General features: G+C 39.9%; 1 protein-coding gene across 12 annotated transcripts in view; it reads left to right on the plus strand.

Annotated features, from left to right (window-relative positions):
* Positions 1-26,925, plus strand: part of LOC134649042 (disintegrin and metalloproteinase domain-containing protein 11) — a 631,585-nt gene extending 604,660 nt beyond the window's left edge. For 2 of the 12 annotated variants that reach the window (XM_063503743.1, XM_063503752.1), the window contains 17 exons: positions 411-559; positions 1,214-1,398; positions 3,028-3,195; positions 3,317-3,443; positions 3,803-3,977; positions 4,603-4,722; positions 5,123-5,300; positions 15,787-15,940; positions 18,095-18,233; positions 19,901-20,053; positions 20,249-20,260; positions 20,781-20,855; positions 21,456-21,514; positions 21,843-22,051; positions 23,563-23,933; positions 24,990-25,193; positions 26,456-26,925. In XM_063503743.1, coding sequence (XP_063359813.1) covers positions 411-559; positions 1,214-1,398; positions 3,028-3,195; positions 3,317-3,443; positions 3,803-3,977; positions 4,603-4,722; positions 5,123-5,300; positions 15,787-15,940; positions 18,095-18,233; positions 19,901-20,053; positions 20,249-20,260; positions 20,781-20,855; positions 21,456-21,514; positions 21,843-22,051; positions 23,563-23,933; positions 24,990-25,193; positions 26,456-26,666 — 2,689 coding nt within the window. In that variant the 3' untranslated portion in view covers positions 26,667-26,925. Of the gene's footprint in view, positions 1-410; positions 560-1,213; positions 1,399-3,027; positions 3,196-3,316; positions 3,444-3,802; positions 3,978-4,602; positions 4,723-5,122; positions 5,301-15,786; positions 15,941-17,615; positions 17,722-18,094; positions 18,238-19,900; positions 20,054-20,248; positions 20,261-20,780; positions 20,856-21,455; positions 21,515-21,842; positions 22,052-23,562; positions 23,934-24,989; positions 25,194-26,455 lie in introns of all 12 variants that reach the window. The other 10 variants (XM_063503746.1, XM_063503744.1, XM_063503748.1 and 7 more) reach the window with 10 other exon arrangements.
* Positions 26,926-27,686: the final 761 nt, after the last annotated feature.

Raw genomic sequence — 27,686 nt, forward strand, 5'->3', positions numbered from 1 at the left:
TTTGTGTGATAAACAGAAATATTTTTTCCTAAGTCATGGGTGTTTTCTATGTATATACGTATGTATTTATCTATATAAGTGGGTATATAGTCGCTTAACAGCCATAGTACAATTTAAGCTTTGCTTAGTTTGGGGCTAGGTTGATCTCTGTAAGATGTCCCCTATTATTTATTTATGACACCGTAAGATTGTGAACCCGTTAGTTTATAATCTAACGTAGGTTAGGTTAGGTTAGATTATAATCTCCCTACCGTCAGTTTATAATGTAACTAGCGAGATTATAATATGACGAGTGTTTACAATTTTACGGTGACATTTATACGTCATTCTATGATCAGTGTACGCTCAAATTGGTACGTACGTCGTTTATATGTCAATAGGTCTCCTGATATATCTTTTTCTTTTTCCAGTGGCCTGTCATTCCCCGGTGGGGAGTCCGGCATCTCTGTACCAGATACGGTGTGCACACCCAAGTCCGTGGGCATCTCCGTCGACACCAACACATACGAGCCGCATCTGCTCGCCGGAACGATGGCGCATATGATCGGACATAACATCGGTAAGTGAAGTGTCTTCGTACCCGAGTCGCGTTGCTATTACATGTATGTAACCTTATATGTAACAAACTTATAAGATGTTGTAAGCCTTAACATTGTTTATTAATTTAGGTTTTACCAAGGCTCCTTTATGACTTTTAATTTGCTAAGTATGGGGTAGCCATGTTTAAAGTTACCATTCTAAGATACGAGTATATCTTACACGTATCTTATATATTGTCTCATTTGGTAAGATAAGATATACGTGTACCTATATATATTATTCCTCTGCGGCAACAACTAACTATAAGGAATACGGTTATCAGTTATCAGTTATGTTATACGGTTATCAGTAAATCCAGTAATCGAGCCTATTTCAAGCAGAATTATTATTTTTAACTACATTAAACTACCATTAAAATGATGATCAATTATTCCTTCCTTCCACGTAATGTGATCTAATGTTTTGAATAAATGCGTCCCGCCGAGTTTGTTACCGGTGCCATATTGGGATACCCTCCGCCAATTGAGCCGATTTAAATCTTCTCGAGGCAGAAGTGTAAAGTTGTAGCCAGTGTAGCTTTATTTGACGTTCATAAGCGCATTGTAATATGCCTACTTGAATAAACTATCTTTTATCTTATCACCTCTCAGTCATTATTCGCTTGCCTTCACAGGAATGGGTCACGATGACGGCCGCGAGCAGTGCTTCTGCCGGGACTGGCACGGCTGCATCATGGCACAGACCATCGTTGGCCTCGACCACGTACAGCCTTATAAGTTCTCTGACTGCTCGAAGAATGACTACATCAATGAGCTTCGGATAGGCCAGGGGCTGTGTCTGCTGAACAAACCTAATGAGGTATGTACATCATGGCTCAAATCATCTAAGTGTGAGGCCCGAGTGGACGCTCGAGATGGGCGTGCAGCGGGGCGGGGCGTGCGGCGTGCGTGTTAAACAAATGCAAGCGTATAGAGCGGCCTTAGTGCACGCTGCTCAAATTACTAGTGAGCCCAATGCCACGCTGCACGCCCCGCCGAACGCTCCGCTTCGAGCGTCCATTCAGGCCTTACACTAAGGCTAAGATCACGTGAACCAACTGCTTGAAGAATGACTAGGTACACCGTTGAGCTACGGATAGGCCAGGAGCTGTGTTTGCTAAACAAACCTAATGAGGTACGTGTATCATGGCTCAAATCATCTAGGGTCGGATCACGTGAAGTGTTAGAAGTTTGCAGACTGCTCGAAGAATGACTACATCAATGAGCTCCGAATAAGGCCAGGCTCTGTGTTTCTTATACAAGCCTAATGAGAAACGTGGTGTACTCGTATCTTGGCACAGACAATCTAGGATCCGGAATATCGCGTAGATCAGGGTGAAAACTGAACGCACTTCGTATTTTTGACTGGGTTTATTATTGGATAGGGTAGGAAATGTATTCCATAAATAAATAAGTATCCTATGCCCACTAAGCTAGCACAAATAAGGGACAAAAAGTTCAGAGAGGTTGATTTAGCATATTTATAAGTAAGACTAGTAAGGATGAGAAGTATCGGTAAAAAAAATTACCCAACCAAAACGCAACCGAATAAAATATCAGTGTTCAATTTATCACCATCAAAAGAAATTCAGATCTCGTCATCGAACACTTCGCAACAAATTCTTTGTATTTACACGTAATCAAAGGACTTGAATTACTTTCCAAATTGACTTCGACGTCGAATGAAATCGTGTCTGTTTTATTTATTCCGTTCAGGCGCGTTCAGAATCAGCTTGTCACCTGCACGAAACGAAGTTCGATGTTCCCATTCGAACATTACGGCATAGTTCAAATGCAAAACAGAATTTCCGCGACGAAAATTAATCAGTACGCCGGCATTGTTTGTCGCTGAGCGCTCCTTGCGGCCCACTCCTTTAATAAAAGTTATGGTAATACAGACTGGGCGTACAGAATTATCTCTTCGTTTGCGAATATATAATAACAGGAGCGCGCGTCCGGGTGGTTTATTGGAATAAATTTACATATCGCCCGATGATAATGCTTCGCCCCCACTCAGGCTTCGATTTGGCAGGTTTACATATTTATCGAGAGATGATTGTGTCGGTTGGTGAGGCTTTATTTTTCTCCATTCCCATTGGAACGTTTCGGGTCAAGGTTGGTTGCCATTGGACTATTTATTTGTAAAAAAAAGTGAAGATAATGTAAAACAAAGTAACGTTATACTAAGCATTTTTTCTGCCAGGGTGTGTAAATGAAACCGAAACCCACATTTCTGAATTCGAAACTAAATATGATTTCAATTTATGGAACAGCCTTGATATTATCGTCAATGAACAAATACAATGGGAGATTTCTGGTCTGCAGCTGATTTTAACAACAAGATAAATTATCTGTTATTATCCGTGGCGGCAGCCTCTTTTCCGGCAGAGATTCTCAAAAGAAAGAGAGGGACAAATTATCAAAAACAAATTGTTTTCTCTTTCACCAGCTTATCGTCCACCGCCAATGCGGCAACGGACGTCTGGACGAGGGTGAAGAGTGCGACTGTGGGGCCATCGACGAGTGCCAAAAGACTAACCCCTGCTGCGACCCCATCACATGCAGGCTGACCAAGGAAGCGCAGTGCGCTTCGGGGGAGTGTTGTGAACAGTGCCAAGTGAGTTTTAATCGAATTTAAACCGCCGTAAGTCATAATATTAGGCTAATTTTACGGTGTAACTTATTCAGACTCAAGTATTCGTTAGCTATTCAATATTAATTCTACATTTTTTGGACAGTTGAAACCACGCGGCGTGACTTGCCGTGATGCCGCCAACGAGTGTGACCTGGAAGAAACGTGCACGGGCCTGACTGGTGTATGTCCCCCTGATGCGTACAGGAAGAATGGAGAACTATGCGAAGAAGGTACACATTATTTTAACTATATAACTCCCGTGAGACTCAAACATATTAACATTGTTTTAAACGAAAACATGTCAACGGCTTATTTGACTTAATTATATGCAGACTTCGTAATTATATGGAAACATTTGTTTTCAATACTGAGGCTAATTCGAAAGTACACTTGACATCAAAATGTAATTTAGTTATTATTCGCGCGTGCCTTTGCGGTGAAGAGAACAAAATTACATCATTTAAATATCATTTTGATGTCAAAATGGCTGTTCACTGTCTTGACAGTGTTGATGATGAAAGTATTCTAAATTCTAACATTCTAATAATTGTGTTCTTCTTTCACTTAACTAACCCAACATCTTACCCAGGCAAGGGCTACTGCTTCGCGGGCACCTGCCCCACCCTCTCAACGCAATGCGCCAACATCTGGGGCCCGGGCACCACGGGCGCCGACAAGGAGTGCTTCGAGCAGTTCAACTCCAAGGGCGCCGTGACGGGGCACTGCGGGAAGGACAGCAATGGATACATCAAGTGTGAGATGGAGTAAGTTGATCGATTATTTATTGGTGATTCTGCATTTTATAGTCAATTGTAGCAGAACACTTTTACAGCCAGAAAAGTCTATTATAAATTAAAATGATTAAGTATTAGGTACATTTTAGGACGTTCTACTTATTACGCATATTGACTTAAGCCCCACGATAAGCTCAATAAGATGTGTGTTAGCAGTACTTACTTAGACAACGATATATTTAATTTATTGAGTAAGGTAGCCAGGAAATATTCGTGCTCATCACACAAATAAATGCCCTTACCGGGATTCGAACATGGGACCGTCACCTTCTTACTCAGGGTTACTAGCGACTAAGTCGAGGTGTTTTGTCTAAAATTATGTAATTTTTAATAGAGAAGGATAGGAACCATTTTTTATTGACTCGAAACTTAACTTTTTCATATAATACTTTAAACTCTCGCGTTTTGTTGTTTTGTAAGTGCAACCTGGCTGAAATGTTAAAAAAAGGGACAATAATGAAATTTAATCGCGTTAGACCAGTTACGACTTATGCCATTAATTATGATAACTCTCTCATGTAAACAGTTGTAATAACTTCATACCCCTGTACCTAAACTGAACAATTGGCTAATGGCTTGTCGTTTTTCTACACAGGAACGTCAAATGTGGTTCACTGCAGTGTCAACTAGGCAACCGGTATCCGGTGGTGCAAGGCATGGACGAGTACTACACAAGGACTGTTATTACCATCAAGGGCACTGAATATGAGTGCAAGTGAGTACCTATTATACCTACATTCTGACCGAAATGCTCTCTTTAAGGATGACTCACGCTACAACAGTCCAGGCCCGGAACGTGGCTTCGGGCACTTCTTTTTCTATTACAGGTGATCGGTGATCTTATGATGCTTTCATAAAAAACGGACGTGTCGGGCGTCCTGGCCCTGGCCCGGACCGTTGTAGCGTAAGTCATTCTTTAGAAGACATGACTCATGCTGAAGCATTTTGGTATCTTGTTGGGCTATATCACAAAATAGGTATTTCAGTTTGTATAAAAAATGTGTAACATGCCAAATACTTATATTAAGATATGTATTAATATCCCAAAGATAATTTACCTAAATACTCAAGTTCGAGCAATATCAACCAATGTAACTCTTAAACAAAACTTTCAGAGCTACGACCGGCCTGCCCGACCATCCTGAAATCAGCCCGCTGGGTCTGGTGAGCGACGGCACCCCGTGCGGCGACAACCTCGTCTGCGTCAACCAGACTTGCACCTCCATCTTCCCGTACATCGACCACACCAAGTGCCCCAGCGGGCATAACAACAACGAATGCTCCGGGAAAGGGGTAAGTCTCATTTTAAAGAGCAACCATAGCTAACTATCTGTACTAATCCTGGTCACGGCACCCAGTGCGGCGACAACCGCGTCTACGTCAACCAGATACTACTAAATATGACCGTCTGAATAATAACAGTGAATGATCGTACATTGAACAATTTACGTACCAAGTGCCCCAGCAGACATAATAACAACGAATGCGCCAGGAAAGGGGTAAGACAATATATAACCGTCTGAATGATAACAGTGAATGATCGTCTATTATTATAAAAACTGTAGATACCGAAAAGTAGGCAAACGGCTGGTCGATGTCACCAAGAACAAGTGATTTGGTGGCTTCCTCGCTCAAAGCACAAGAAAATGAATAAATAAATATTATAGGACATTCTTAACACTGACTAAGTCCCACAGTAAGCTCAAGAAGGCTTGTGTTGTAGGTACTTAGACAACGATATATATAATGTACAAATACATAGAAAACACCCGAGACTCAGGAACAAAATATCTGTGCTCATCACACAAATGAATGCCCTTACCGAGTTTCGAACCCAGGACCCAGGGTAAATATTGCTTTTGAACGAACGAACGAATGCTGCTTGATGATATATTATGTATAGGTGCAGGTAGGTATCTATACGTAGTTTTGTTTATTAACGGCCACACTTAGAAAATCTTTCGAAAATTTTCGGTAATAAGTGGAATCAGAAAACTTTATGAATTAAGTTGATTCCTGTCCCAAATGAATATTCCGTAAGCGCCTTTGTTCTGGATATGAACGCCAATGGATTTAATCATTCATAACCTTCCTCATCCCCGAGGATGGTTCTGTTTTAACAATTTAATATGGCTCCCATTTTGTTTTGACACGACCTTGATCGTGACTATCGTGAGCAGCAATCAGCGTTAGCGGCTCACCCTGATTGGTGCTGAAGAAATGCAATCAGGAGTTGCCTTTCACTCGCACTTATTGGTGCGCGTGAGACACCTGATAACCAGTGATCGTTAATTTTCCAGCAATTTTGGTGCAGCATAGTAAAAATAAAGGATTTTCTTCAAATTTTTTCTAGGGAGAGGATTGGTTAAGGTTAATATTACTGTTATTAACTCTAATTATCTATTCCACCTAGAGTAGGGCGTACAGATGCTTTTAATCAATTGCTGAAAAATTAACGATCACTGCTGATAACACGACCCAAGGTCGTATCAAATTGATAAAAACAGCATCGGCTTTCCAGTATTTTCACTCCTCTGAATCTGTTTAACGCTTTCGTTTCTCGGATACCGAATGGTATGGAATATTTAATTGTGAAATTTCCCTGTTTACGATTCGAAATATTTTTCATTAAAAGCTTCTGGTAACGTCGGGTGTCGGATGACCGGGTGCGAAGGGTGCATTAATAAAACTATGGTGGAATACGGTTGAGAAAATTTATTTTCAAATGATTATGTTTATTTTTCTGCTTCCTTTTTGCAATATTGTATGTTTGCCACTACCGTTAGGTAATAGTTCTAAGCTACCCTCCGGCCTGGGGCTCCACAGAAAACCAGCGCTGTGGTATTTATATCAGAGCATATGCTGAGTGGTGTCCTTTTGTAACCACTATAGCGGCGCAAAATTTTATTTTTAGTAGTTATCTTACTCCTTTTTCTTTTATTTTTTACTTTGCTGGTGGACTTGCCTATTTTTGTGTAACATCTACTTTAACAATTACCCTGTATCCATTAAGTGTTTAGTGAGTAAGTTCTTCTCTCTTTTTTGTAACTGAAGTGGCACTGTTTGTAGAAGGTTTTTACAATAAATGTCTGTCTTCTTTTGCTTCTTAAAATAATGTTTTCGTTAATTGCGGCTTTAACTCGACTAATTATTTTTTTAACTGAGATAAATAAATTTACAATTTCGTCAGCGTCAAGTTTTGACATCCATCGTCAGATTTATTTTCTAATAAATGTACTCATACAGAAGAGGCAAGTCAAACGCATGTTCAAATTATAATGAACAAGATTAGCGTAATGAGAAGGGAGGCATAAAGTGTTTCAAGGCTATGATCAATTCTCACGACTCGACATGTCCTAAATATATTGGTCTGGAAATTAAGCCCTTTTTCTTAGAAAAGTGCCCCTTGACAAATTTATACTTTATTCTTTTAACCTAAAGCTCATTTTACCGTGTCCTCCGCCCCACTACAGTTTATAAAGACTTTAGTTACAAAAAGCGAGTTTCTGCTTTTTAATAGTTTGAGTGCCGGCGGAGGCCGGTGTTATTAAATTTTTGCCTTCAAACGTCTCCGTAATGAAGTTGCGTGCGATTGATGTCCATTATTTGATGCGACATGTTACAACTTCCATTAAACTGATACACGTAGACGTATTTTTGTTTCTGTACAGTGTTAAGAAAGCTAAAAATAAGTAAAAAGTCACGGTATAAGTCACGTGAAGAATATAAGGAAGCCCTTAGCCTGTAAAAAAAAATATTAACTCACATTTTGTAGATGGGTTTATCGTGAATTTATTTTATTACCCCTATTTCCCGGTGGTTATTAAAGTAAATAAGTCTGGTTGGTACATGTTTTGTGAACGTCACGAATAAAAATCTTTTATCTTTAAATAAAGGTAATAAAATAAATTCGTGATAGACCCGTCGACAAATGTGAGTTTTATATTTTTATTTATTTATTCAGAAACAAACAGTCATACATGGTTTATGAACAATTTTAGATGCGTTCAAAACGCGAAAGTTTTAATTATTATAAAATACCTAAATGTTGTATTCTTATAATACAAATCTAAACCTACCTAAAAAAGCTCCTTTTTTACCCGTTTAATGTTTGCATTCGAACCCGGACAGTACCGCCCCTCCGATTTGTTCCCATTTGTAAACAAGGTCCACTTCGTTACTATTCCCTCCCCGTAATCAGGAATAATCCGGGCCCAGCAGCCTGCCGCCCCGTGTATAATTGGGACGTCTGTCCGTACGTCACTAATTATAAGTTCGGCTTCCTTTTTCCTTGTACGTCGTGGGACATAAGCGATGTGCTAATGACAAAATTACGAGAAATTAGGATGACTAATTGACTATAGACAATATAGGCGATCAGTACAGCTACCACATAGATCTAGTATTGTATATAGATATGCTCTATACGCATGCGCCCACGAGGGACAGAACATACGCAATGCGACAAAATTGAAAACACGTTTTGATATTCCTGACAACATATCAAAAAGAACCTACGTAATTTGGTCGGGTTATTTGTTACCCACCATACACCATACTTTTGCGGTGAGTAATAAAAAGAGACTGGGACAAGGACAAATAATAATAGGTAGCGCTTTCTCAGCTACTCCTAACTGAAAGTTCCATTAGAGCATTTCATCTCTATATTATTGTATATCTATGGGCTACCATGAGTTGACACTTGACGTTTACGCTGGCGACTGGGTTGACTCGATCGCAGTCCATCTCGCTCGCATTGATGTATTGATGCGATAGAGAGAAAAAATTGTTTTGGACAAAAGCTATTTGAAAATTGAATGTAAAAATGCGTAATTTTGTGGCAATAAGGAGCTCTTCTAATCTACGAGTTTTTTTTCCGAATCTAACGAAAAAAACTTTAAAAAAATCGTTACTCGCCTCATTCTCGTCACTTGAAATTTGAAATTCCTAATTCCGCTCGGACTTACAGTTTGATAATTAGCATCGCACACCGAATTCCTAACAAATACCACCATAATATGAATCATTAATTAACGTTGTTTTAATGAAAATGGAATTTGGTATAAATTCCGTATAATTTTATAAACTGTGATTTTTTTAAATCCGTTCATTTGAAGGGTGTATTCCTGAGCTTAAATTAAGTTAATTTCGCAAATTTTATTAGCTTAATTTTTAAGATAATCAATAATTTATTTTGATCTTATAAAAGATCTTACGAGCTCGGAGCCAAGGGGGTTCGCAAGATCTACAGCTCACAGAGCGACTAGTTTTATGGTGTAATAAATCAGCTTTAACATAGAAAAATAATGATTTTTAAAATGTAAAAGAATCAGTATTTTTCTATAGAGGTACATTAATTAAATCGTGTCTTAAGACCCATATATTATACAAAATATCTGCTAGTAACATAAAACTCAAAAGCAAATTCATTTTTAGGGTTCCGTACCTCAAAAGGAAAAAACGAAACCCAGGATCACTCGTGTGTCTGGCTGTCCGTCTGTCACAGCCTATTTGCACCGAAACTACTGGATCAATTAAGTTGAAATTTGGTTCACACATGTAACTATAACCCAAACACATACATATAAAGTAAATAATAGAAATTTAAATAAAGGGGTTACATTTGGGGGAGGGGTAAATGAGAAATAGAAAAATAAAGTTTTGAAAACTATATCTTGTTATATATCAAATGAAAGAGCTCATTGTGAGAATCTCAGATATATTTTATTCATAATTTTAAAATAAATAGTTTAGAAGTTATTTAACAAAATAGGCAAAAAATTACCATCCCCCCCCCCCTTATCTCCGAAACTACTGGGTCTAAAATTATGAAAAAAATACACAGAATAGTTATTTAGCTATAGATGACAGGAAAATCTATTAGAAATGTGCAGTCAAGCGTGAATCGGACTTATTACTTAGTTTTTTATCCGACCCCTCCGAGTTTTTAATAGACATTACTCTCACATTTCACATAAAAAATACATTGTTACAAATTGTTTAATGTACGGAACCCTTGGAACGCGAGTCCGACTCGCACTTGACCGGTTTTTTGTAGCTATCGTGAAATGGAGAATTCCAAGCCCCATTTTACATCCCTTAAAACTTTAACTCTCAACAACTTGCTACCAACGGTTTCCGTCAAAGCACAAATTACAGGGTACAACTCAAACTTTTCCCGTGGCATATATCGTCAACCTTTTTGTAATAGTGAGCGCGAAATTGACTTGCCGAGCCGTGTAGCATGTGCAGGCATGGGCAACTCTCGGTCGCAAACTCGATTGCGAGCTTCAAATTCTGTTACGATCCTACGCTGATGGAATCATAGTAGGTACGGCTTAGCATTGCAGGGACCCTATTTGCATATGGATAAAGGATTCCTTCTATTTGTAGGCAAACGTTTTGTGGAATGTTTCATATCGTAGAAAACTCATATTCTCTTAGGTATGTTATTTTCGAAATGGTTGATTATAAAGAATTTCTAAAAAAGTTTATGCTGAATTAAATTGTTGTAGAATTGGTGTAATCGTGACGTCACGATCACATATAGTTTAGTGAAAGGTTTTTCTGTGCGTTGTGTACAATTTTAAAACTTTGACTGTCGTTTCTGAATTTTGTAGGTATTGCTTTAATGCAATGGGTTCCACAATAATATAGACATATGTATAATGATCATCAAAACAAACAGGATCGACTGATACTATTAAAAACTTTTCATCATGCCTATCATCACCACCATGAACTATTTCAGTCCACGTCCTATTAATACGTAATTACGTTTCTTAAATCAGCCTAAGAAGTATATCCCGTGGTTTTACTTCAAAAGTACTTGACCTAATTCGCAGCGCCGTATTTCTTTTTAGGTCATCCTTCCTTTGATATAGTAGTACGTACTTTTACAATCAGCACAGAAATGCGATATGCACGTAATAGTAAGGTAATAGTGTTCAGCGGGCTCAGCACGGTTCCATTTTTGTCGACTATCACTAAGCCCGTCACTTTCGCACTTACATACTTGTTAGAACGTGACAGGCATGGTGACAAATGATAAAAATGCGACCGTGCTACTAGGGCAAAAGTTTGCGTCATTTAAAATGAAATACACAAATTTAAATGTAATAGTATTATTTTTATGAGTGTAAAGTTATTCTAATGAGCATTTTTATTTAAAAAATATTTACCATATTTGGATATTATTCGTTGTTGGAATAAAGAGTTCTCTATCAATGAACTTTTATTATAACAATTGTATTTATAATTTTATTATTTTAAACTTATTTGTATTATGTTGGTGTTGATCATAATATAGAATAGACTAATACAATGTAAGAAACTAAATATAGATAACCACGAGATATACTTCATATTCTTAGGTGAACTATAGGCTGATTTAAGAAACGTAATTACGTATTAATAGGACGTGGACTGAAATAGTTCATGGTGGTGATGATAGGCATGATGAAAAGTTTTTAATAGTATCAGTCAATCCTGTTTGTTTTGATGATCATTATACATATGTCTATATGGAACCCATTGCATTAAAGCAATACCTACAAAATTCAGAAACGACAGTCAAAGTTTTAAAATCGTACACAATAATAAATACATATCAACTCACATTTATAAACGGGTCTAACGCGAAATTTATTCAATTACCTTTATTTACCGACGTTTACGTCAGTTAGCCGCGACCACGACCAGTGAAACCTGTGTCGAAACGTCGGTAAATAAAGGTAATTGAATAAATTTCGCGTTAGACCCGTCTGTAAATGTGAGTTGATATGTGTTCAAAACGCGAAAGTTTCAATAATAAACACACATAACATGTATTTCTTCTTCTTCTTCTTCTTCATAAATAAATGCCCTTACCAGGATTCGAACCCGGGACCTCCTTCTTTGTAGGCAAGTCACTGCCGACTAGGCTAGGCCGTCAGGTACAGGGTGTTTTATTATGTCTTACCATGCTCTACGTTCTATACTTTGTTTCTTATGGACAGCCGACAATGTAGTACCTGTGTCATTTTTTTTAATACCACATCGGTGGCAAACAACGGGCCACCTGATGGTAAGCAGTCACCGTAGCCTATGGACGCCTGCAACTGCAGAGGTGTTACATGCGCGTTGCCGACCTTTTTAAAAACCTGTACACTTCTTTTTTGAAGAACCCCATAGGTACTGTAGACCCTCGGGAAAACCTCGGAAGGGAGCTCATTCCACAGCCGGAGCGTCCGCAGGAGGAAATTTCTCTTAAACCGCACAGTACGCGACCATTTAGGTTCTAGGGTGTGTGGATGAACACCCTGCCGATGGAAAGCGGTGCGGTGATAGAAAGCGGCCGTTGGCATCATGTCAAACAATTCTTCAGAGCACAGCCCATTGTACAAGCTTTCAACCATTTGAAAATGACCACCTCTCTGTCCCAACCAATCCTGTTAAAATATGAATACCTGATCAATATATTCCATGTTTGCCACTACATTTGCGAGAGGACCATTCTCCCGGCCCGTTTATAGAACAATGACGGAACTTTGTATGGACGTACATGATAGTTAAGGCCTTTCGAGTTTGAGTAATATAGTTTGACGAGCTGGCTAAACTTGCGCGCCATCAATTGCCTAACTCTCCCCGGCATAATTCTATGTCACAGTAAATTATGTTAGAACAGTACTGGGGGCTATAACGTAGGCATCAGAGCCCTTAATAGCTTCGCCTTACCAGGCCTGTGGGTTAGCAGAAACCGATGTCCAGGATAGAACGAAGTGGAAGGAGAAAAGTAGGAAAGCAGACCCCGTCACAGTACGAGACAAATGCTAGGAGGATGATGAGTACGGGGGGCTATCTTTCTTCGTCCAGCCCATTTCCCAGTTCAGCTGAGGTCGGGGGTAGGGTCATACCTTATTTGAGTTTCTATTGGCGTTTTCTATCAACGATTGTCATCTTGGCTAACCCTCCTGGCGGTCTAGCATGAGTTGCGTTCTCGCGCGCGACTCCATACTTAAAGTCGCGCTTGATGTATGGAGTCGCGCGCGAGAACGCAACTCATGCTAGACCGTCTGATACCTATACTCGCCACATCGCCACAGCGTTTGATAGCTCTATTGTTAGGGAAACGGATACAGTTTTAATAGGAGACACAGCTATAATCTGTTTTGTATTTATACTTTTTGTATTACAATATTATCTGAGCGGTTAAACAGCTCAAAAATGTACTCAAACAACACTATGTCAAGTGTACCATCACAGTGTCGTAGGAGATTATTTTCACTTAATTTTGTAACCTTAAATTTTAATGTATTTTGTAGTGTAACAAAACTGTTTTATGAATAGAGTTCATTCAAAGCTATTAACAATAATTTGTTTGCCTTACTGTCTTTTAACTATTCACTGTGGCGTCGCTAGTTCAATTTGTAATAGTTTAATCTGATGCGATTCGATTCAGTCAGCGGATTAGTTCCTATGTCATAGAGTTAGATTCTATTCTCGATATTAAAAGCTAAGTTAGGCGTGCTAGGAAAACTTAGGTCTTGAATTGAGTTGCGAATCGAAATGGGATTTATAGCCTCTAACTTTTTGTGTTAGAAAAGTTAAGGTGTAGCTAGTTCTATACACCTACCCCTAGTGTAAATTTCATTCGATAGTGTGACGTGGCGTACGCGTTTGCGTTAAGTGTCATTTTGTATGGGATTTTGAGTTTCCAAAACGTCCCGCTTGGCGCACTGTTCAAAATCGTATACAAAAATAGACATCGATAAAGTTTCGTTATCGAAGCGATAGCGATTGTCAGCTTGGCTCCGCCGCCTGATGGAACTTCATACTAAATTACAAAAGCGTATTGTAAAACCTATAATTACTCCCGGATCAGGCGAAATTGATAATCAATACCAACCCGACACAGACAAAGTCACTAGGGTCATTTAAATTATGTCTATAACCGCAGTCCATTCAGAAACAAGAATTCAACACCAATTGAATATGATTATCTTTTTCTTTTGTATTGTTTTCTTTTATTGAGGTGTGCAATAAAGAGTATTTGTACCTATTGTATTGCTGCGCGAAAAGAAGACTGCTTTTGCCATCATTCTACTCCGGTCCGCTCAGTCCGTTGCCTCCGTGGAAAGCAGAGGGGCTACCGCGAAATCCGTTTTTCGCGAATTGCGGGGATCTTTCTCTTTTACTCCAATGAAGGCGTAACTAGAGTGACAGAGAAAAATGCCCGCAATTTGCGAACTTCGATTTTCGCGGATTTAGCCCAGGCATTACCCCGAGGTAAGGAGTACTTTGGAAGAAGTACGACTTACCCCGCCGTTGGACACCGCTGCTCCAAAAATGCGTTTTCAATATAATTTCCATAGGTCAAATGGACGATCGAAAATATATCGTTGTCGGATTATCGCCCGGATCGCTATGGACTTTCAAACTTTAGTGGTCAAACAAAGTTTAATTGAAAGGGCCCGTTTATTATAAGGTACGCCTGTTGGCGGACCAGCAATGTTTATTTTTGGCTGCTTTTGTTATTTCCAATTAGCAGTTGTGATTAATCGTAATATTATGTACTAAGCGTTTTCCCGGAATGTTTATTTAATCCTTTAACGGTCTAGCCTAGCCGGCGATGAGACCAAAAAGCCCTTAAAGTCCTAAAGTTTTTGCAAAAGAATAAAATACAAAAAGATGATAGAATACAAAAATAAATCATGATGCCTAAAAAACCAGCTCACAATTCTGTGTTTCCGTGCATGTAAATAAAAGCTAAAAGCACCCTAACATTATATTTCGTATGTTTTCTCTTCACAGCTTTGTTTGTCCCCGAAACATAACAAACAGGCTGCCGGAAATTGAAAATCCAACCTATACGAAAACTTTTCATGTATTAAACATCGATCACTTCTCTAAACTCATATGTAATTCAATCTTGTCAATACAAATTCTACTTTAGCATGTACGGATTAAAGTTCAGCATTTAAGTGAACGGATGATGGATATTGGGGCCGATATTAATTGCTTAAGCGAAAACTTTCGTTTTAATTCGCGAGGGGAACGGAGCATACCTGATTGAACGTAATTGGCTGTTAATAAAGAAGTGAAAAGCGTACACAAATACCCTTTGGTTAAACATGAGATTTATATTATCCATTATAAAGGGGAATATTAGCTGTGTTTGAAAATAATACGTAAAGTGTCACGAAAAGTGCGTACTCCCGCTATCCATAAGCTCCCACCAAGGCATCTTAAAGTCATGTCCGATTGTCCGTTGCACCCGTACAAGATAAGATAAGATAATATTTTACTGTCAAAATTTTTTAAATGTGTTTGGTTCCAGCTATGGTCCAAAACCAACTCAAAAATCATATTTTATGTCACGTATTACTTCACGAAAATACTCAGACAAAACCAAAAACGACACTTGTACTGATGCCGTGGCCAGATCATAGATTTTGATCATTTCATGAAATGCCATTTTAGAATTTATCACTTCATGATATGGTTAGGTTAGTTTTCATGATGTGGCCGACCGATCGTTGATCAAAACTAGTGATCGCTATGGTTTTACAGAACGTAAAATATTACGACACTACGTCTAGCTCATCATCTAGTCATCTTACGGTTAGCTCTTTTTGACACACGACGAACAGCCGTTATGTTTAGATCTTGGATCTTCAAATACTTGACTGACGTGTACTTTGTATTAATTGTAACACTTACTCGTAAAATGGCAAGAATAAAAGATACATCTTTTAACAACTTCACTCCCCATCTAAACGCTTCCTCGTCTCCATTCCAGATCTGCTCGAACGCGAACAAGTGCGTCTGCACCCGCGGCTGGACGGGCCCGGACTGCTCGCAGCCGGACGCCCTGCCCCCCACCCCCACCGCCTGGGTGCCCGACAACGCCACCAAGGCCGCCTACAACATGACCAAGAAGGAAACACCGTATGGTGAGTCGATGCCGGTTACAGATACGTCAGAAGTTAGGTCAGGATTTGGTTAGAATCTATCTTGAAGTGCAGCTTAGAGGAACGGACTGTCTAATCTCTGTTTTTACAAGCTTTTATTTAACTTGCCCTGTTAGTACTTATGTATGTATGTTAGTGAGGGTCCAATCTTGGAAGCTAAATTTAACCCACTTCCCGGTTTCCGATTGAGCTGAAATTTTGCATACATATGTGAATCGGATGGCAATATTAATGTTGACATGGAGCTGATCTAATGGAGACAGGAGGTACCCATATGAACTCGGTGATAAAACAACGCATCCTAATTGTGTTTGGGTTTTCTAAAATTGTCTCAATGAGTAATAGTTGCCTGTTGAAAGAAAATAACAGTTCAGCGATAATAAAATATGGAATGAAAAAGCAGAGCTTAAAAAGAGTGTGGAAGCACCACGATAAACGTAAAATTACATAAGGAAATGGGCAATGAGTACTTAATGGATGTTGCTTCTCTATTCTATCAAATAGCACCGTTCCTCTATGCTATACTGAAAGATAGATTGGATTAGGAAGGTACTGTTACAAAACAAACTAAATTATTTTTTGAAAATATTTTAATTTGTGCTGAAATAGATGTACCTACTAGCTTAGATTTGAGCAGAGGGCACCGTACCGTAAGCCCTTAAAGTATTGCATAGGTACTTGAGAAACATTTGCCCGTGCCCGCCGTGGTCCGGGTGGCCAAGGGGTCTCTAGGCATCTGCCGCGAATGCAGGGCACTGGAGGCCTTGGTCACTCTTTCTTTCATACATGTGATGATGATGACATCTGTTTCAGTTTAGGAAGGTACTCGTAGCTACTAACAGGCAATATTGTGTTTTTTGTGTTATCTAAATAAATAGAAAATGTTAGAATTAGAAAATTATGCTATGTATATTTGCGTTTTGGTAACCTACAAATACCTACATAAAATAACATGACAATCAAAAACAAGTTACAATTATATTACGAATTGAATTCCATTTGTTTACAAAATTACTAAGTCATGTTTCCAAGACAGAAATCTTCAATTTCATGAGTAACTTTAATTTGTATTACTAACTTTTATGATTCCAGGTGTCTTGTATTGTGTTAATAGTCTCCCTACTAACTTATTGTTAACTTGAATTGGCCGCACAAATCCGAGCACTGCTTTCAAAATCCAAAATCACGTTAATTCAAACATAACTTACGTTCTATCCTCAGAGGAAATTAGCCGGGTTGTGACGCTATCACGTGACGTCAAACAAAATGACACTATAGCGTTTAGAAATGAATGTGTCCGCAATACACGATTTTAGCGTGCGTGGGTTAGAAAAATGACGATATTTTAAGCCGAATATGAAGTTTTTGTCCATTCTATTTGGAATACCTGCTGAGTCTAAATAAAATGAACAAAAATGTTCAAAGCCTGATAGAAATTGTTCGTTTTCTAATCCAGTATAGCGTTAAAATAGAAACGTCAGCAAGCACTGCTGCTACACGAAACGAAATATTAACATACTTACTTAGCTTTACAATTAGTTGTCAGCAAATCGCAATATCAGCGAAACAATAATTATAACGTGTGGTTGAATTGAGAGCACTGCTCGGAGGGCCTCGGGCGGCGCCGGCGCCCTAACGCGCGGGACCCCTTTTCCAGGTGAGCACGCGGCTAATAAGATGAGCACCATGAACATGGTGATATTGTTGCTCGCGGTCGTGCTCTCAGTGTTCGTGGGGTTCGCGTGGATGGCGTACTGCTTCAGGTAACGGCCGGTAACTCGGTGTTGTCGCACTGTCTGTCGCTCGTGCCTGTCCTGTCGTGTCGTTTCGTGTGTTGTCGCCGGCGCCGCCCCGGCACGCGTTGGCCCGGCCCGTTCGCACGGATCGGAGGGCGTTTTAGCGGAGCCGTTGGTACTAGCTTTGATATTAGGTAACACTGTTGGAACCCTTAACTTTTTCAAGTACAAAGTAGTTATTTTATCCTATTATGACATTTTTTCGGATCAGTATTGCTTGCCGGATCCGTAATACTGACGTGTAACACTGATGTCACTAAGTAAAAATGGGTCCGCTAAAACTGCTCTCGTAAACAGTATCTGTGTGAACGGGTTCTGACTCCCTTTTCTTTGGGCGCAGAGAACTACCACGGCTCGAACACGGTGTTCCTCGTGGCGGTGCTAATGTCTGTGGTAGGGGGGGTATTCATAGTATTTGCCCTGAGCGCTCTCTGCTACAGGTCAGTCGTAGTACACAAAAACTTCTCCCTGTGCCTAAGGTTAGTGAGCAGAAAACAGACCAAAGGTAGTCTTTAAGAAGAAATTTAAATCGTCACCTTCGTATACCTGTATGTTTATTTTAGAAGTTAGCGTTGGTGTTTCTGTTGATTTTTACATCGGCAAGGTTTTTTTTGTTTTTGGACAGTTTTTATGTCGTTTACGTTGTGGTCGTAGAGCTAGAGTTGGCGGGTGGCGCGTCGAGGCGGCGCGGCCGCGGCCGCTGTCGGCGCGCCACAACTGCATTTGATCTGTGGTTCTGTGTCCGCGCCGGCGGCCGGACCGCGTCCGTCCCGCGCACGCGCCGACTCGCGCGCACACACACGCGACACACACACACACGCATCGCCGAGCGAGGCCACGCCGTCCGGCCGCCTCGCTGCATGCCGACAAGGCTTTCCTCGTTGTACTCGAGCGACACCTTCTCGACTCAAACCCTTAAGATTCTGGGCTCTTGGATGTATGCATTGGCTTATGTGAACTGTGACTCGTTTTCGTTTCCTTTCTTGGTCGCGATCGCGTCTATATCTTCCTATGTCAGAACCGTCACCTAGTACCGCATTAACCGTATATTTATAGCACTCATGTGTTAAACAACCGCAGTTACAGAGACTGGTCACAAGCGTGACGTCCCTGCGAAGGATGGTACGTGGCAGGTAACCATCGTACCGCCACGCAAGGTATGTACCATGCGGTAACCACTAACATAGACAAATAATCAATTAGACCTGTTATGTTAAGGAATGAATGCTTAAGTGACAATAGGCAGCACTGGATGGCGCTTACACGGCACAATATATTTTGTGGTCCACATACTGTTCAAACTGCAGTCTTTGACAGTAAAAGAACCAGAAAATATACAGCACCGTATCTGCGCTATCTAATTACCTAATGTTATCACAGCAAAGCTACTCCTTGGCGTAACACATCTACAAATTGAGTTGTCTGTGTGACTAACAAACGGGCTGGGCTGTAGAACATTTGGTGAAGATATAGAACGCTCGACTCCAATGTCACCAACCACTACCACTACCACTAAAATCTATGACTATTTGCACGAGAAGCGAATGTGCGATGCACGGATTCTTCTTTCAAGCAGCTGTCTATCTAGTTAGAAACGCCTAATGTTACTATAAGGAACTGATAGGCTGTTTCCGGTAAAAATGTTTCAAAACATCTTTAAACTCATAAGAAGACATTCAAAAACTAAGTTTGCATGCATGAGGCATTTCATCCATTCATTCAGTCTTAATTTTACTGGAAGGAACCTATACATCTAAGCTAAGATCAATCTCTTGAATATCTGTTTTCATGAAACATCAATTCCCATGAGGAATGAAACGAAAAATTTAATTGAATACAACTCAAAAATTCTCAGTTATTTGAAATATCCAAAAGCACCAGTTTTGCGCATATCAGAAATAAAAGACACACGGCGAGGAACTGGACATGATACACACACAAACAAACAAAAATCGATACGACCAATTCTGATGTTATTCGTAACCTTCGACCTGATCAACTCCTGTTCCTCCCTGTATTCGATTCGAATCAAAATTTGAACTTCGGAGATTCACTCCCGTTCGCTTTTGGTCAGTAATTGTATCTTAGTATCTTGTAAACGTAATCGATTGATCTGAGTGTGCGTTCCACGCCGCGCCCGCATCAGGAAAAAGAGCACCAGCTTGCCGAAGTACGACCCGCCTTACGTGAAGAAACCCATCGCGAAGAGTTTCGGCGCCGGCTCCACCACCAGCAACAACTCACAGGAAGACATCTCTTTAGAAGGCGGGAAGATGCACTCCTTTAACAATACCTTCAGGTAATCCCTTCTCCTTGGTAATCTTCTTTTATTCTGTTGAATATTCTATTTGTTTCTTCTGATTATGTTGAAAACTTTCATTATAATCCCATTTGACCAGAGATTTCTTCTTGAAAACTTTGGTAGAATCATCATTATTTTGTATCCGTTTTTTTAATCTCGTTTCCTCTTTTTATCGGGTCTGGCCTCGAACAGAAATCTCCTAAGGTACGTCGAAAGCTTGACGCGAGGTAGTCTTGAAAGCGTCGCACCGCTCTGCAAAGTTTTTCTTGCGCACAAACATGGCTTTTATTATAGACGCTTATGTGCCAAAATGCTTTGGTGAAAACTGCAGAGCTGATCGAAAACGCTGTAATGGATTTTCCGTGTGTTCCTAGTGTGACAGAGCACAATCACACAGTGAGGCGTTTAGTGACATGCTTTGTTTTCCAATCCTTATTTAGATCAATTTGTTTTACAATCTCTAGATTTTGGATTCTTGTTTGATTTTAGTCCACCTAAGGTTTGGTTTTGCACATTATGAATAGACATCACTGCCATGTAGCGCTTGGCCTGCTTGTCGTCAAGTGCCGAAAAAAGTTTTGAATAGACTAGAGTGTGACCCACGCTATCGAAAGAGTAAATTTAATTCTGGCACATTTAGAGAAACATTTTTGGGGTATTTGAAAATTAAGATAAATATTTAAAACTTCAATTTCACGAGTTCTGTAATTTTTGCCCTCTTTAGCCGAGGTGACTCCCAGCGAGTAATCTTCAGACACGGGAATCACATGTCGGGGCCTGGCAATACTAGTAGATATCCGTAAGTATCTACTCCTCAAAATCTATGGGACAGTCTGACAAATCGATTTAATTGAGGTATACAAGTTTTCTGTTAAATCAATATAGTATAATACTTTAAAAGATAATGAAAATACTTCCAATCCAAACTACCAATCAAATAAATAAAACTACAGCGAAATTTAGAAACGGTTTTACTTAGCATGATTGATTCCATTTATTATCTCAACATAATCAATAATCATGACTACATCAACATATCAGTCATTGATAAAGTTCTGTTCTAATATATTTTTGGTGCATCATCTCTTATTAAAGATCTTAATTTCTTTTAATCAAAATATCGCTAAGCGAATTAATAAAAATGGGTCTTAGGCTGCGTGAATAGTATTTCATCATGATCCCTGCTTTTATTTGCGTAGACTTCAGTCACCATCATCGTACATGCCCAAACCATCGGGGCATGCTTTCATTTTATTGATGACAGTTCATTTAATAGCTATCTATAGTACTAGGTTTTGGCGGAGTGAACATAATCCTTAGACCCCTGCGCAATTAGCTATGGTGAAATATGTTCTGCTTGTCGATGGTCGGTTACATTGCAATATTTTGTCTGTTACAGAGATCATAAACAAATGAAACGTGTTCATTCGGGTAGTGAGGATGAGCCTACGCATTCAGGTAATTCAAAACAAATGTATAAGTCATAAATATGTATAAGATCTAATAATTTTTTAATCTGGGGAATTTATAAAGGGAGACAACTGTCGAAATGGCATTCTCAACGATGTTTCCTAGGCGGAAAGTAGTTTCCGTTTATTTTTCAGAAAATGCCTCAATATTTCGTTCCGTATTGCTCCGACATGGGAATTCAACGTTCTTTGAAACATCAAAATTAAACGGTCGGGGATTAAAAGTTAGAGGAGGTTAACTGCCTTCTGACCCGGTCTAGTGTAACTGAGTCATCGTTTTAGATTTACCTAATTCATTCCTTTCCATCTCATTCCAGGCGAAGAGGACATCGCTTTCATCGACGTGCAAACCAACTCGATGGCCAAGGTGCCCGAGAAGGGGATACTAAAGAAGCACGCGTACGGGGCAGTGGACGGGAAGGATAAGTGGGGGGATGACAGCCAGAGCGAGCACCTGGAGGCGGGCTCGCAGTCCGATGGCCAGGAACCGGCTGGGGCGGTGGCCGATATGGAGTATAAGTTTAAGGTAACTGAGAATATTTATTGATTGTGGTCATGGCACTCGCCCGACCTTTAAAGTCTTAGCAACTAATGCTGCTGAGTTTTAATATAAGCCCTTTAATGTGTATTTATTTTATATAATATAGGCTTATATTACTTGGATCACAAAACCTATACCTACCAGACCTCATTGAATCTGGGGGCACGGTAGTGCCCCCGCCAAGACGAGCAAAGCGAAGCGCAAGGGCACTACCTACTTTTTCTCGAAGCGCTTCGTCATTTTTTTGAACCCTCTTAACTTGGGTTTGGATTATACCAGATAAACAAAACTCTCGGGATATGATGTCAATAGTGGACTTATTAAGCATAAAAAAATTTAATTGCATAGCTCTTATACTTTGGATTTTATTAATGTCTATAAAACCCCGATTTCGTCACTGACTCATTCACTCATTCACTCACTGTTGATCATCAAAACCTCTAGGGTACTTCCTGAAGTCCTAGGAAGCTGAAATTTGGTATGTGAGATAGTATTAGTCCACAAACAACCAAACAATTCAAAAACTTGAAATTATTAGCCCCTAAGGGGGTGAAAAGGGGGGTGGAATTTTGTATGGGAAATCGATAACCGCGGAACCGATTTCGTTGAAATTTGGTATGTAGATAGTTATTGTTATGGGGAAGGATAGAAAATAGTTTCAACCCCAAAATCACCCCGTAAGGGTGAAAAGGGGTGGAAAAAGGCGTTAGGGGAAAAAGGGGGTTGAAGTTTGTATGGGAAATCAGTAAAAAGCAGATTGTATATAAAAGATGCCCCCCAAGTACATATTTCAGGATTTTTAATAGTAAATCACCCGCAACCCTTTAAATCAGAAGATTGTCATAAGCAACTTACAAAAAGATGTGAAATCCCACCAAAAACATTTTCATGTAAAATGTTGCCAAGACGAAACCATAAGGCTCGCACTGACAAAAAGTTATCAGATATCTTGTAGAGCCAAGCTTCTAACTCTACAGGCCCTACCTTCACAGACTCTACACCTTAGTCAAAATATGTGGCTTGGCCGTTTCATTATTACGAGAACTATTTTATAATAAAAAATAATGAATAGTGAATAGGTACATATTTCACCTTACAGCCATGTGACGAAGCGGTCAAGCCACATATTTTGACTAAGGTGTAGAGTCTGTGAAGGTAGGGCCTGTAGAGTTAGAAGCTTGGCTCTACAAGATATCTGATAACTTTTTGTCAGTGCGAGCCTTATGGTTTCGTCTTGGCAACATTTTACACGAAAATGTTTTTGGTGGGATAAAATTGTCTCGGTAGTTTTGAAGGTACAGAGGAACGAATGATACTAGTTTACGTACATACCTATAAGCAAAATTATACCTAATCTTCCTTAAGCCTTGCCGTTGTCGCTGGTTAAAAAAGGAATCAGCAAAAAGTTAATGCGGTACTGCATCGCTTAGAAATTAAATCAACATAAGATTATTTATACGAATTTTTTTAAACTCATGAACAACGCATGTTTCCAGGATTTAAACGGCTACCACGAAGGCATCATCGTGGCGCTAAAGACTGCGGCGGCGCAACGCGCCAGCGCCGGTGGCTCCGCTGTCGGCTCCGGCGACCTGCGCGCGCTACAAGAATATGAATACAAGCGCGAACGCGCATCCAGCGCGGAAAAGATCCACGAAGCGGAACTCAGAAGACAGAGAGGCGGCGAAGAAGAGGAGGACGATGCGCCATCTTGTGGGCCCATTAGGATCAGGAATCTGGAAGATTTGATCAGGCAGCTGGAGCACCACTCGAGCAGGCACATGAGTCCGTCGGGCTCTGAGGATATAAGGATGTCGGAGACTGAGGCTGATAGGCATTATAGGATCGAGCCTGGAGAAGTGGCAGCGTAAGTTTTTCATTTAATTTTACGTGCGAAGTTATTTAGTTTTTTTTTAGGATTTTTGTTATTGTATACCTATATGTTACTTTGTAAAGTATATACATATATATCTATAGATTATAGTAGATTACACTGTAAATTAAAATCCTTTTTAGGCGCCACTAAATCGAATACGCCGAGATTAATAATTGTTCGCCGTTAATATTTACTGTCTACTCTAATGAGTAGAGTACTAAAATACTAACAATATTTCGCACATGAACTCAATACAAGTATCCCTTTCGTTCGGATTCTACCGGCTGCGCCAAATACCTAAAAAATAAAATATCAAATATCTTTATTTAAAGCTAGATTTATGTTAGTTTAGCACGCTCACTGCGGTAATTGGCCAACATACGTTGCATCGCATTTTTTGACTTTTTGCTGCGGTAACGGTGCAGCAAAAGCTAGCATGTACCTAAAGAAAAATACGTATCAATCAATTTCAAACAGACATCCGTTACGAAACCGACGACCCACTTCTTAGATAAGTTTTTATTTATTATTTACAAGCCTCGTCCCACAACTGGGCAATCCTCCCTAATAGCCTCCTATTCTTCCACGTATCCCAGTTTTGTTTTGAGCTACATATTATGTGGCTAGTCTTTCAAAAAGGAGTCAAAGTTATCTCGTCATGGCCAACAAAGTCTGCCGGATCCCTGGTTTGACTCATTGTTATCTCGGCCCACGAGTCATTTAGCATGACTAATCCAGTCCCACTTTAACTTGGCTGCTTTTCAAGTTACACATAATATTTGAGTCTTAACTCATTACAGGGCTATATAAATGCAAGTGTTCCGACTGACTGACCGACTGACTCAACAACGCAGAGCCGAAACTACAAATGCTAGAAAGTTGAAATTTGCACACTAGGTTTCATTTACAAAGTGTACAAGAGATAAGAAACGATTTTGAAAAATTCAACCCCTAAAGGGGATGAAAGGTTGTATGGGGTGCAAGTTTTATATCAAGCTAGAAATTTGAAACTTCGTAAGAAGGTAAATCAGTACTCACTCATCGTAGTAACCGCTGCCGCGGCCGGATCCCCGGCGAGGAGGAGTCCCGGTTCGGCTACCCGCGCTTCCGCGGCAGCGGGCGGCACCACGCGCCGCTGTTCGCGGGCCACATGCACCCGCACAGCCCGCACGCGCGCGCGCCGCCTGACGACGACGCGCTCTACGAGACGGCCGACGCGGAGCGGCTGAGGGACGCGCCCGACAGCGAGAGGTGAGTGCGCTTTGCCGCTTCACTCGGTTGTTTACTTGTTGTCGATTTTTATAAATATAAGAATTCCGTCCTACTTTGCCTTGCATGTAAGTGCTGATCTTAAAAGCCAGCAACACATTTACAAGCCTTCTTGTGTTGCGGGTATCTATGGGCGACGGTAAACGCTTATCGTAAGGCTATTCGTCTGCTCGTTTGCCTACTGTATCATTAAAAATACAATACACTGAAATTATTAATAGTTTTATATTCTACAGAATTTTATTATAGTCCACGCCCACTCACAATAAAATCGCAATTTCACCGCCGATGTTTTCCTCTGAGTTATGAAATCATATATGATAATTTCGTACCTACTAACATTTTTAATCTGCCGAAAATGAGATCTTCAAACCGACTAAACTTTATCTAAATATAACTAATATTTATGTCAATTTTATATCAATTTTATATCAATTTTAAATTAACAGAAAAAATTGACAACAAATAAAAAATCGGATATTAGGATAACTTAGGCTTCCCATAAATAAAGTTTAGGTACCTATGCCTTATCATTGTTATACGATAGGTGGGTGCTATTTACTGCTATTTATAGTTATAGATTTTAAAACATAACAGTGGAGTTTCCTGAGAGGTGTTAAAGACAGACTAAAGTACAAAGCATAGGTAAAGAAAGTACAAACCTAGTAAAAACATTTTAGAAGCTGAATTTATTTTACCTAGTAAGCTCTGTGAGAGGATTCAAAAAGTGAAAAATATGTGGCCAAAACACAGTGACATTCTTTTCTTAAAATTGAGCAGTAAAACTGACCACAATAAAGTATCTAATCTATTCTATGGGAAACCTAAGTTTTAACAACTGAGTTACACTCGTATACACTACGCTCAAGCTTTGCATTTGGATTTTTTTCCATTTCAAATATTTTATTGTTCAAATTTTACCCCGTAAATTCATAGAGTCGATTGGCCTTAAAATTTAAATTATATGTATATGAATACAGTTTACAGAATGAAGTAGATATTAATAGAGTTATTGCAAATCTAATTTATTGTACACACCATATTAACACATCATAAACACGACATCACGCGGGCTCCAGGGTCTACATAATATGCAATTAGTAATACGTTAAACCTATTACCAAAATTTTCATGACATTGTTCTCAAATTTTAAATTAATTCAAAAAACCCGAGAGCCTCGGAGCCCGCGTCCACAGCCAACACACGCCTCGACTCTCCGTTCCTCTTCTCTATCATTTTCTAGTGATGAATTTATTCAAGCTCAACAACAGTTAGCCCGGTGGGCGAGTGAAGACGCGGTGCCGGCGGCGGCGCGAGACAGGGAGAGAGAATACTTCCCGTCGCCCCCCGGCAGTTCCAGCAGCGACGCGACTACACGGCGCCCGCCGGCCGCCCCGGGCGCGGCGCCGTCCGCGGCACCCGCGTCGTCCTCCTTCCCCGAGTACAAGCACTGACCGCGCGCTGCCGCTGCCGCGCCACCGAGCTGTGACCGCGCGCACGCATTCTAAACCTTTTAGACGTAGTGGTACGAGGTAATCGCCTGCGCGGCGCCCCGCCCGCCGAGCCGAGCGTTGGCGATTTCGCGAAGCTCGATCCCAGCGTTTTAGCGTCGAGATAACCCTGTTGAATTGAAATGTTCAGAAAAGTACTTCCATCCGAGTTAATATTAGGGCAGAATCTATGAAATCACATTTGATAAAAGCTTGCTATCCTTTACCATAATAATATTAACTAAATCTAGCAAGCATAAATCGACCGAACAGAACAAAATATGAAACTCTGATCGGAACATTTAAATTCGAGAAAATGGTAAGGGTTATCTTTTTGACGCGTATTAATGACCAAATGTGAGTGTAGGTTAGAGCGACATTACCTATTCGAGATACGCAAGGAATTTTGTATTCAGACTGCCAACGGTGGTACAGATTTTAAAAGTTCGATAATAGACGATATGTTGAATCACTACAATTTGTTCAAGTTCATGAATGTTTCGTGAAACACAGTTTAGGCATATATCGTTTAGCTTTACGGAAATTTAGTAGGCGCAATACTACTACAACCAATACTGCCAGTAAGTAAGACTTATTTGATGTGTGAAATGGCAAAATGTATGTGTCAAATATGACCCAGTAATCTATCGTTATTCCGTATTTTAGTTCTAATGTCTGATGGACAATTAGAATTCCACAATAATGAAATTTCAGTATATTAACTTATGAAGGGCGTTCATGATATGGGACTCCTGCTTAGTTGAGCCTTGTATAGTTTTTTTATTGTTTATAAAATAATATTCACCGAATTCATATTTTAAGACTTACCCACCAAATTTGGCGTATGAGTGTAAGTAATTAAAATTAATTAATTTTATATTTTCGTATTTTATAAAGTAACCAATGAAAAGTGGTCAATAAGCCAGCTCGCCAGCTCCACACACGAGGAACACAAACGCATTACTCTAAAAAAAGTTCTTATTG

This window comes from Cydia amplana, chromosome 6, assembly GCF_948474715.1.
Source record: "Cydia amplana chromosome 6, ilCydAmpl1.1, whole genome shotgun sequence".
Lineage (NCBI taxonomy): Eukaryota > Metazoa > Arthropoda > Insecta > Lepidoptera > Tortricidae > Cydia > Cydia amplana.